The 11,746-nt window shown below is 65.9% G+C and overlaps 1 protein-coding gene across 2 annotated transcripts in view; it reads left to right on the top strand.

The window, feature by feature from the left end:
* The first annotated feature begins 6,396 nt into the window (after nt 1-6,396).
* The window catches only part of PDE6B (phosphodiesterase 6B), a 28,605-nt gene continuing 23,255 nt past the window's right edge, over nt 6,397-11,746 (top strand). Inside the window, exons 1-3 of one of the 2 annotated variants that reach the window (XM_072738073.1) lie at nt 6,397-7,004; nt 10,760-10,912; nt 11,625-11,714. In XM_072738073.1, the coding sequence (XP_072594174.1) occupies nt 6,537-7,004; nt 10,760-10,912; nt 11,625-11,714 (711 nt within the window). In that variant the 5' untranslated portion in view covers nt 6,397-6,536. The remainder of the gene's footprint in view (nt 7,005-10,759; nt 10,913-11,624; nt 11,715-11,746) is intronic. The other variant, XM_072738072.1, reaches the window with a different exon arrangement.

Raw genomic sequence — 11,746 nt, 5'->3', positions numbered from 1 at the left:
ATGTGGAAGCTGAGCAGGAGTTCATGGGTCAGAAGCAGGAGGGGAGATAATGCACTTCTAAGGACCGGGTGGGCTCCGCCTCAGCTGCCATCCTCAGGGGCAAGCATTGGCTTGGGGGTGTCTGGGGCAGCTGCCCACCGGAGGGACCGTGGTCTCAGAGGGCCCAGGTTCCACCTGGCAGGGCCTGGTTATCAGAGCTGGCTTCGTCGGGTCCAACAGCTGATCTTTAAGTAACTGATTTTGATGTGTCACCTTGGCTGGGCCACAGGTACCCAGCTCTTCGGGGTGAACGTGATTTCTGGGTGGGTCTGTGAGTGTTTCCTTAGCATTTGAATCAGTAGATGCCTCGTCCCACCCTTGGAGGACACGCAGAGGACAAACCGTGGAGGAGGGGAGAACTCCGTCTTCCAGCCTGCCGAGCTGGGGCAGGAGCGCACACCATCGCATCCCTACGTCTCCAACTTGTGGACCACAGGCTGTGGGACTTCTCAGCCTCCGTGGCTGCCTGAGCCAATTCCTTGACACAAATCCCCTTCTTTCTGGTTCTCTTTCTCCTGGGGTCCCTGACTAGTGCAGTAAGTGAACTGTGATGCGCAGGTAAACGTCTTACCATGCTTTCCTCTACAGTTACAGGAAAGCTGCTCAAATGGCTGGAACAACAATGGGAGGGCAGGTTCCAGCTCTGCCCCCCGCGAATTCTGGGGCTCTGCCCTCCTCTGGTCTCGGCTCCACCTCAGACTTGCGTTCCCCAAGACAGCTACACCTGGGACAAGTCCAGCAGTGGAAAGAACCGTGAGCGCTCAGTGGGCCAGGAGCTTCCCCCCGGCACCTGTAGCAACGGCCGGGAAACACGCCGCGCGGCCCGGATCTGGTCCCCAAGCAGCCTGGCCAAAGGGCTGGGGCTGTGGGGGCTTAGACCAGGCCCACGGTGGCCCACGGTGGCCCAAGGCCACCTGGGCGAGTCACCGGGGCTCTCTAACCAAACACACAAGGTGGGGGCTTCCGACAAACGCTATTTGTTGTCTCTCAGTCCTGATCCAAGACCAGATTGAGAGCCGGTTCCCTCTGGGGGCCTCTCCCGCGGTGGGCGGTGCTGGCGTCCTTGGCTTTGCGCGTCCCTCCAGCCTCTGCCCCACCCTCGGGGGGCCCTCTCCGCCGGCCTCTTATAAAGACACCAGTGGTGACATTTAGGGTCCACCCCCATCCGGTGCAGCCTCGTTTTAAATTGGTCACATCTGCAAAGACCTTATTTCCAGATAAGATCCCGTTCACAGCTCCAAGCCACGAAGCGAAAGGCACAAGGTAGTTGACCTCAGCCCTCTTGAGGGCGGTTTTGAAGAGAAGGGCCCAAGCCCCGCGGTGCAGAGGGGCCTGCCCGACCGCCCTGCCCCGAGCTCCCCGGGGGGGAGGAGGCCTCCAGAGGTCTCTGGGCGCAGCGAAGGCGGCACCGCTCCGGGGGGCCGACACCCCGGCTCCTCGCTGCCGCCTCATGCGCAAGGCCGCCCCCGCGGAGGGCTCCGCCTGGTCCAGGGTGGGCAGAGAACAGCATCGCCCACTCTCCCCCAGAGCCCACACACAAATGCCCTAAGTGCCCACGGAGAGGCTGCTGGGTATGCTACAGAGACGCCCTGGCAGAGCTGTGGGAGCCGCCACAGACGATGACGGCAGACTGCGGGACGCCCATGTCCTGGCCCATGTCCCGGCCCATGTGCTGCGGCTCCGCGGTGGAAAGGTCCAGGTCCCGAGCGGCGGGGAAGAGCCGGCTGGGCCCCGACCCCCGACCCCCTGCCGCGGCCCCTCGGGGCTCCAGCTCCGCTCCCCGACCCTCCCGGTTCCCCGTGTCATCTCTCCAGGTTCCACTGCATCCTGTGCGCTGGTGACACGCCGGCGCCGCAGTTGTCTCAGCCTCGGTCCTCGCCTCGGGTCCACCTCTGCGCTTCTGACTGGCCCACCCGGCCCACCCGGTCCTGGCCAGTCTCTTGTGTGGGGCGGGCACCCTCCCTCCTGGTGGGCATCTCCCGCCCTCCTGCTGCGGATGAAATGCCACCCGTGGGGTTTCCGAACGGCTGCCCAGGGCGCTGGGAGGCCCCGGGCTGGGGAGCCGAGCTCATTGCCCAAGGGCGAAGCGGCCAGTGGGCAGCGGGACGGTGGAGGAGCAGAGCGACCCCCTCCATCCTTCGTCTGCGGCTGCCCTGAGGTGTGATTCCTCCGCGTGAGCCTGATGAGCAACCAGGGGTCCTGGGGACCGAGGCTCAGGGCTGGCTTGGCTTCGCTCCAGCACCCCCCGACTCCCTCTGCCCACCCCCCTGCTGCCTGGGACTGAGGTATTCGCTCTGCATCCAGGCCCCAGGCTCTGTTTTCTAGAGGATCCAGGAGTATATATGGTACATTTGCTGCATGACAAAATGCCCCCGAACTAGTGGCTTAACCCATTCTCATTTGCTCCTGGTTCTGTGGGTCGGCCACCTGGGGTGGGCTTGGCTGGGCAGCCTTCTGCCGGTCTTGCCTGAAGTCGCATTGGAGCCGTGGTCAGGTGGCAGCGGCCTAAGATGACCTGCCTGCCGGCCCGGCAGCTGGGCTTGGCCCGTGGGCAGCCCTCAGCCCTGCCCCAGCTCCCTGCCCCTCCCTGATCTGCTGCCCCTGGGGCGGGCTCACCAGGGACAACCAGTCACCAACACTCACGTTGCCCGGGAAGGCACCCGGGACCCTGCTGGGATGGGGCCGGGGACCCCAGACCATCAGAAGGATGTACAATCTGCCTCCCGCCCCCTCCCGCCCCCTCCCGCACTCTATGCCCCGCTGGCAGTCCCCAGGACACGGGCACCGGCCCTCCCGCTGCATCCCCAGCAGAGGCACGTGGTCCTAGGGTTTGCAGTCCCCTCACCCCGTGACAGCGGCTCAGGCACGTCAAGCCTGGTCCTGCCCTGCCAGCAGGTGACCACAAAGTGAGTAAGTGCTGATTGCCCCTGGACCCCGTTCCCCGAACACCAAGCACAGGCCCTACCTCCTGTGCTGGGTCCAGCATCACTCTCTAGCCAAGGTTTGCCCAACCTGCCCCCGCCCCAGGCCAGCGCAGGATCCACCCATTGCCTGCATCACCCCTCATCCCACTACCTGCAGCTCCACACTCCTCCTTCGCCACCCCCCACCTGGGCCTCCGTTCCCTCCCACACCCTCAGCCTCCTCCTCCCCTTTCCCTGGGCGGGCAGGGACCGGGTCCCCTGCAGCCTGCCTTCCACAGGACCTCACCACGTGCTACTGCTCAGGGCACACACTTGATGTCACCATTAGTCATGTACCTCCCCCCACAAGAAAACCCCAGCAAGATCCCGTTGGCCAGAAGCCACATGGGGTCCAGAGGGGCTGCGAGACTCCCGGAGGTCAGGCAGCCGGTGGGAGCAGAGGATGGAGCCAACACGATGCCCCAGGCCCCGTCCTGAGGTCAGCGTCTGAGGCACCTCCCCGCGCACCCCACCGTCCACGTTGCCATCTGTCCTTTCCCATGAGGACGTGGCACTTAACACCCCTCCTGTCATCCCTCTGGCAAAAGTCAAGCTCTGGAAGTACAGGGCCTGATGGATGTGTCTGTGTCTCTGCTCTGGCAACGAAATGAGATTTCCTAGTGTGAACTCTGATGCCTCCCATCCCGGCCGTCCCCTGCCATTCCTCCTCACTGGTTAATTTTAATTTCAGGCGTAACGCTCCTTGTGAAATTGCATCCTCCCCACGGTTTGGGATAAGAAACTGGAGTTCTCTTCATGTAATAGCTATTTAAGACATATTCCTTGTTATAAATGGCTCCCAGGGTGGACTTGCTAATTTTGAAATTCCACATTAGGATGAGGTAAAATTAATAGGAACCTAGCAGAGGAGAAATCCCACTTGTCCTCGAGCATCTCCCACGTTCACTCGTGGCGAGGTTACCTGTGGTTTCCGATGGGCCCTGTGCGCAGGCGCAGCCCCCCCCCCCCCCCCAGCGCTCTCTGCGGGCCTGGCTGGCAGGTGCGGCCGACAGGTGCATCTCGTGGGCCCGCCGCCCGGCGCGCCTCCCAGGTGTTCCCCACGGACGTTCCTCATGACGGATTCTCAGGGGTGTACCCACGGGCGTACCTCAGAGACGTCTGGCAAGCACACCTCACGCGTGTAGTCAGACGTGTGCCCCAGGCTTCTCTCGCAGGCGCATCCCTACCTGCATCGGTGCCCACCCCTCAGGGCGGCTCAGTGCCGCGGCATCACGGGGTGAGGAAGGGCAGGGCCAATCCCGCCAGCCTGTGGCTCAGCAGCTACCTGGGCCCGCAGGTGAGGCAGCGGGGGAACTCGCGCACGACCCCGTGAGTCACAGGTCAAGGACTCCCTGGAGACGCTAACCCCCGATGCCTCTGGCTCCCACACCTGCGAACGCTGCGGGCCGCCGGGCAAGGAAACCCGCAGGTGAAGTGACGCGGCACCACGGCTAGGGCCGGCGGGCACGCTGTGTAATGGTGAAGGCTGAGGGGGCGCCCCATGCTCTGGGCCCCCTTCTGCTCCGGCCAGCACCCCAGGTGTCTGGCTGTGGCACGATGGTACCCGAACTCCTCAGCCAGCCCCCTCCTCCGCCCCACCCACTCGCAGGGAGCCCCCCTCCACCCCACCAGCCCGAGTACCTGGTGCCTGTGAGCGCCCAGACGTGCCTCTCCCGCTGCCGTGACCTAGGCCTACGGCCGCCAGACGCAGGTGCGTCCTTCACTGGCGGCCCCCAGCCCCAGCAGGGCCACCCTGCCCAGGGCTTCAGGCAGGTGGGCTTACCCACCCTCAGCCCTGCAGGGAAGGAGCCAGCTGCCAGGGGCGGGGGGGCGGAGGCAGGGAGGGGGGTCGCGGCCCTGAGTGTGCCTGGGGGTGGAGTGAGCCAAGGATTTGGGAAGTGTCCCCCCGGAGACCCTGCTGCCCTGGGCTGCCCAGCCAGATGGCTGGCTCATTGGCATGTCCCTCACACCAGGCATAATTTGGACTGCAGCTCGGAGAGTCTGGGGACAATACTCTGGAAGGCTCTGGAAGCTGTCTGGGGACTGAATTTGGAGCAAGGTGACCCCCAGCCCCAGCCCCAAATCTAAGCAGCGCAGCACCTGCCTCCCTGCTGTCCCCGGGTCCCCAGGCAGAACTCACTATTTTTAGGAAAAGTGGGATGTTCAGAGCAGATCCCTGAAAGGAGTCTGCTGCGTGACTAAGCAGAGACAGGAATGTCGCAGCGCAAGGGCCTGTGCCCGGCGCTCGGCCAGCTGGGCCCATTGTGGCCAGCACAGCTGCAAGGCGCCGGCCCAGAGCCCGCGTGCAGAGTCCCCCAACCAAGGCTTGTGCTGAGAAGACGTGTGTGAGCACAGAAGTCCCTCGGCCCCCAGTCACACACGTGTGCACACTCACACACGTCACCCTGTGGGCAGCTGTGGGCAGGGCCATGGCGGCCACCTCCAAGCTGGGCCCAGGGTGCCAGGGCCACCGCGCTCTGCTGACGGGCCCGGTGGGCTCACGCCGCGGGCAGCACGGCTCCCCCAGCCCCCGCAGTCCACACGGCGTGCACGCGCACACAGCAGGCACACACACATCCGAGAGACGTCACGAGCCCCCCAGCCCCTGGAGACTCAGACAGACCGGAGCAAGCCCTCGGGCCCCCAGCCTGGTCCGCACGGAGGTGGCAGGCAGTGGGGACAGAGCCGGTGGCTGCGGCCGGGCGCGCCGGTCCTGTGCGAGGCACAGACACCAAGGCACAAGCTGGTCTATGACACACGGCCGTGCCCACGGCATGGGTGTGGATTGCGTGTGCGGGGAGCACCACCAAGGAATCGGGCCAGGGAAGAAGGTGCGCGCTGGGGATTCACGAGGACAGCTTCTGACGCAGGGTGCGGCTCTTACCAGAGTTGCTCTGTTGTCACTCGGGTGACCTGTTCTCTCGTGCAAACCCCTCCTGCAAGGCCACCCCCCACCACCGAGCAGAGAAAGTCTGCAAACCCGCATCTCCGGTCCCGGGGCTCCAGGGCCTGGGCCACCTTCGTGCCCTCTCCTCACTTCCCTCCAGGAGGGGGAGCTGCGGAGCTGCTCTCAGGGACACCCCCCCCCCCACTCCCCCACCCCCTACTCCCCCACCCCTCAGACCCGCTCCTCCAGGCCTAGGGCTGGGCTGCAGTGCCCCACGCCGGTCTGGGCCGGTCAGAGCACCCCAGATTGGGGGGAGCTGCGGCCGGGCCTCCCAGAACTCTCGGGCAGGCCCCAGGCAGGCAGGGGCGCGGCGTCGAGGGACTAGGATTGAGGGAAGCCAGCGCCCTGCCCTCAGCTGCGCCCACCCCGGGCTGCTCCCCAGCGCCCCCCTTCCAGGGGTCTGATGGCCCCAGGGCCCCGGGTACACCGTCCTAGACCGGGGCCAAGGGGGGCAGGCGTGGGCGAGTCAGCTGGTGTCCGCCCAGGCCTCGTAATCGTCGCTAAGAAAGGCTTTGCTGATGACAGTGTTTGCCGGGAGTGTGTGAGCGCCCGGGGCGGCCGTGCCTCCAGACAGACAGCAGGACACCATGAGCCTCAGTGAGGAGCAGGTGCAGCACTTCCTGGACCAGAACCCCGACTTCACGGACCAGTACTTCGGGAAGACGCTGAGCCCCGAGCATGTGGCTGGCGCCTGCGGGGACGGGCAGCCCACGGACTGCGCCAGCTTCCGCGAGCTGTGCCAGGTGGAGGAGAGCGCGGCGCTGTTCGAGCTGGTACAGGACATGCAGGAGAGCGTGAACATGGAGCGCGTGGTGTTCAAGATCCTGCGGCGCCTCTGCACCATCCTGCGCGCCGACCGCTGCAGCCTGTTCATGTACCGGCAGCGCAACGGCGTGGCCGAGCTCGCCACGCGCCTCTTCAGCGTGCAGCCCGGCAGCGCCCTGGAGGACTGCCTGGTGCCCCCCGACTCGGAGATCGTCTTCCCGCTGGATATTGGGGTGGTGGGCCACGTGGCTCAGACCAAGAAGATGGTGAACGTCCAGGACGTGACAGAGGTGGGCTCTGGGCCGCAGCGGGCAGGGCCGGCGAGGAGTCCCCGTAGGTCCCAGGGGTCAGCCTGCATGACATGTGCGCACCTCCACGGCCAGGAAGGCAGCCTGGGGCGGTGGGGCGGGCGGGGCTGGCGGGGCCAGAGCCTGCAGAAAGGAAGGCAGCCAGCTCTGGGGTGGCTGGGAGGGTGGTCTGGGCAGGGCCGCTGCCCCCGTGACCCAGACGGCCCTGGGCAGAGGACTGGGGAGGAAGGGGTCAGAGCAGGGGCTGGTGCGAAGGCCCAGAAGGGAAGGGCCAGTGGGCCCCAGAGCCCCAAACTCACAACCTCCTAGGGGACCATGCTGCCTCCTGGCGCGGCAAGTTTGGGGGTTCGGGAGAGGCAGCGGGGAGACCAGGCTAGCCAGGAAGGGTAGGCAGCGGTGCGCGGAGCTGAGATTCAGGAGGCCAGGGTCCTGTAGGAGGGGCAGGGGGAGGCCGGGGCGTGCAGGTACAAGGAGACCAGGAACCCCGGAGGGACACCAGGCGGCTGGGGCCAGGGGATGGAGGTGCCCCTCGGGTGTGCGTGAGGGGCAGGCCCCCAAGGGGAGCACGGGGATGAGGGGCTCCAGGAGGGAGCAGGAAGCTCCTGCTGGGGGAGGACAGGAGCCACTGCCTCGGCCCCTCCGGCCCCTCCCGCCTCTGAGAGGGGGAGCAGGAGCCCTGAGTCCATCAGCCCCTTGCGCTGTCTGTGAGGGAACCGGAGGGGACGGCCCACGGGGATGGGCCTCTCCTGAAGAGCCCCTGGCCCCGCTCCGGGAGACCCACGGACACGTGCACATCCCCCAGGCGCTCTGGGGCCTGGGAAGGAAGTGATGGCAATCCTCTTAAACTTCTCTGCTCTCGGCAACCCTGGGCCCGGCGACCTGAATATAGTAATCTCTGGGATTAGCTTCATCTTCACTCCATTTTAAGAAGTGGGTCACCCCCTGCATGGGGATGCCAGGAGCCTGAACGACCCGGAAGCCAAGGCAGCTGGCGGGGGAGCGGGGGTGTGCACCGAGCTGTCCTCCACCACTTCCCTCCTCCTACTGCGACCGCTCCCTGCTCTGAGGCTGGGGTGCCTCTCCGCCCTGAGGGGTCTGTCCCCCGCTGCCCCCCAGTTCAGGTGGCAGGGCTGTTCTAGGTCCTGTGCCCTCCCCCTCCTAAGGCCTTGGCTTCTCGAGACCTTCCACCTCCGCCGGGATAGGCCACTCTGCTCTCTCCCCGGTGAGCGAGGGATCAGGCCCGTAGCGCCTCGACCCTCAGGGCTGCGCCGGGCCTTGTTTACCTCAGATGCGGTGAAGTGACAGCAGAGTCACAATCTGCCCAACAGCGAGTTTCCAGTAAGTGGGTCACGAAGACCTAAGCAATGCAAGTGTCAGGCTCCTGGACGCACACTGTCTTCAGAGGGGAGACTGAGGCAGAGGGCCTTGCTCCACTGGGACTCCGGCACCACCCTTGCTCCGTGAGAAAGCGTGGGGGCTGTTTCTGGAGAGCAGGGTGTGCCCAGGGGAGGGACCCCTTGCAGGCAGCAAGGACGGCTGCTGTGTGGTGGCAGGAGGAAGACATCACCTTAGCACCACTTGGCAGCTCTTGAGACCCCCGAGGGCTCCTGGGAAGGCAGCCAGGCAAAGAAGGCTCTGGAAGGAGGTGGAGCCGCAGCTCAGCCACAGGCCCTGGCTCTGTGGTCATCTCTGACCCCCTCCAAAGAGCTGTGGGCCCAGAAACAGCCCATCACGAGGGTCCTGCATGTTGCCGAGGTGCCCAGACCCCAGTTGTGGCCGCCAGCCGTTGTGGGCTCAAAGGAGGCTGGGCTGGCATGAGGGACATGGTTTGTGGGGAAGTTCTGGGCACCAGGCCAGCTCAGAAGAGGGAGGAGGGCAGCACGACCAGGCCAGCCATTGGGGCACAGGCGGGCCAGGAGGGTGGGTGCGGCAGGTGAGCCATGACGAGGGTCCAGGCAGTGGGGACAGAGTTGGAGGGGCTTTAGAGCAGTCACAGGACCCCTAGACCTGCTGAGCCTGAGGCGGCGGGAGGTGCCAAGGTGACAGCAGGGTCCTTCCCTGGGGTGATGGGTGAGTTCCAACTCCTGGAATGGGGGGCCTGAGAGCACAGATGTTCTGGGAATGAGGCTTGGGGTGCAATGGGCCTGGGGCTGCTCCTATTCAGACACTCTGGTTCCAGGCCTCCGGAGCCTGAGCATCGTCCGCTGCCCTCCAGGGGGTTGGGGCCCTGAGCGAGGCTCTGGGACCGCAGGGTCTGATTCAGTAGAGGAGCCGGGGTAGGGTACGAACATGTGGAATGCAGGTGACCCCAGGCCTTGGGCGATGTTGCTCAGAGAGCACAGCTCCTGGCCAGAGCCTGCTCTTGACCTGAGGCTCCCCTCACCGTGCACGTGGGCTTCGGGGGCCGATGAGCGGCCTCCAGGGAGAGGCTGCAGCCCCAGGCCGCGGCGTGAAGGCCCCAGTGCGGCGGGACCCGAGGGGGTGTCTGGCACAGCGTGGGGCGCCTGGGAGCGGGGAGCGCTGTGCAGGACCCCAGATGGCCGCTGCCAGGCAGCAAGGAACGTCTGCCGGGAGACTGGGCCACGTGGCCAGGGCAGCAGAGCCGCGGAGTGGTGGGTGCCCAGGACACCAGAGAGGTCACGAACGTGGAACGCGGACAGCTGACCTCCCATTGGCCCGAACTGTGGCCTAGCTGCCCCTGCAACGGAGGCTGGACGGTGGACGCGGCCCTCTTGGGCCACATGGAGGCCGGGCCACAGAGCGGGCACGGGAAGTCACGGGGGTCAGTCACCCCTCTGTCTGCTACGGGACCGACAGTCCTCGAGTAAACGCGCAAGAGCTCCCCTAACAGCAAATAATAATAACAAAATGTAGGAAGCATTTACAGGGGTTTCCTCACTCCACCCACACTGACCGGGGAGGAGCAGGCACGGGGTCATCCCATCCTTGCTGGGGGTCACGTGGTGGTAGGCCCAGGCCCCACCCAGGAAGTCCAAGTCTGAGCCGTCCACTGCAGCTCTGCGTCTGGTCACTTGGGCCTCACGCAAATAAATATCAGCCCCGGGAAGTAAGAGGGTGGAGCGGGAGTCACATCCACTCTGAAGCACAGAGTCCTTGTCACCCCGAGGGGCCTCACCAAGCCCAGCTGACCCGTTCCCTGTAGAGACACAGCAGAAGAGCCCCTCAACCAGCTCCCAGTCAAGGAGAGGCCCCCAGAGCAACTCTAAGACTAGCAGGACCTGCCCAGGGGCCACAAGTGGACAAAGGCCCCATCTACGGACCCCATGGAGCAGACGCTGGCGGAGCGTGGCCCCAGGGGATCGGCAGGGACCCTCCACGCGACTCACACTCTCCCTTTATGCAGCCAACACAGTTTTGGGGAGGAGCCTGTGGGGGTGAGAGGAGAGGGCACCCTGAGCTAGGAGGGGCTTCGGGTCGGGCCGGGGACACAGACTCCAGGGGTAACCCCGAAGCTGCCTCGGCCAGATGGCGGCAGGACCCAGGCCAGGCCCAGCCCCAGCCTGTGAGGCCTCAGGAGAGTGTGTGCTCGAGGCCTGGGGTCATGGGCTCCGATGGGGAGGAGAGGGCTGCAGCCACGGGAACAGCCACAGGCTGCGTTCTCATCCTGCGGGGGCATCTGATGCCCGGGCCGGGCCTCGGCGGAGCTCGGGGCTGCCCCACGGGGCGGGAGCCCAGGCCCACAGGCTGACCGCCTCCCTTCCCTCCTCCTGCCCCAGTGCCCCCACTTCAGCCCCTTCGCCGATGAGCTGACCGGCTACGAGACCAGGAACATCCTGGCCACACCCATCATGAACGGCAAGGACGTGGTGGCCGTCATCATGGCCCTGAACAAGCTCGACGGCCCGTGTTTCACAAGCGAGGACGAAGACGTGAGTGTCCGCGGCCATCCCGGCCCAGTCCCCCCACGCCCCGCGGCTGCGAGCTCGCACCCAGCCGCAGGCTCTGCGCCCCCTGTGCTGTGGGTCTCTTCCCATGGGTCCCGCCCCGCCCCCTGTGGGTCCCGCCCCCGGGGATCCCCCCCCCCCCCCGTGGGTCTCTTCCTGCCCCCCGTGGGTTCCGCCCATGGGTGTCCCCCCATGGGTCCCGCCCCCCGTGGGTCTTTTCCCATGGGTCCCACCCCCGCGAGTCTCTTCCCACCTCCGTGGGTCCCGCCCCCCGTGGGTCTTTTCCCATGGGTCCCACCCCCGCGAGTCTCTTCCCACCTCCGTGGGTTCTGCCCCCGTGGGTCTCTTCCCAGCCCCCCAGCCGTAGGTACCTCCCCTGGGTTCTGCCCCGGTGGGTCCCGTCCCCCGTGGGTCTCTTCCCATGGGTCCCACCCCCGTGGGTCTCTTCCCACCTCCGTGGGTTCTGCCCCCGTGGGTCTTTTCCCAGCCCCCTGCCGTAGGTACCCCCCCGGGTCCCGCCCCCGTGGGTCCCACCCCCCCGTGGGTTTCTTCCCGCCCCCCCCGTGGGTCCTGCCCCCCCCGCCGCCCCCGCCGAGCTTGCTGCCTGGGCCAGGCAGCCGGCGTGTCCGCCTCGCACACCTGAACACCTGAAAGCTGCCGGGGTTTCTAACTGCTGCTGTTCTAATGCCTGCTGCAGGTTTTTCTGAAGTACCTGAACTTCGGCACCTTAAACCTGAAGATCTACCACCTGAGCTACCTTCACAACTGCGAGACTCGCCGAGGCCAGGTACCTGCGCGCCTGCGAGGACGGGATGGGGC

Source organism: Vulpes vulpes, chromosome 14 (genome assembly GCF_048418805.1).
Source record: "Vulpes vulpes isolate BD-2025 chromosome 14, VulVul3, whole genome shotgun sequence".
NCBI classification, from domain to species: Eukaryota; Metazoa; Chordata; class Mammalia; order Carnivora; family Canidae; genus Vulpes; species Vulpes vulpes.
Note: the sequence above shows the minus strand (reverse complement) of the source record. Positions and strands in the feature narration are given on the sequence as shown.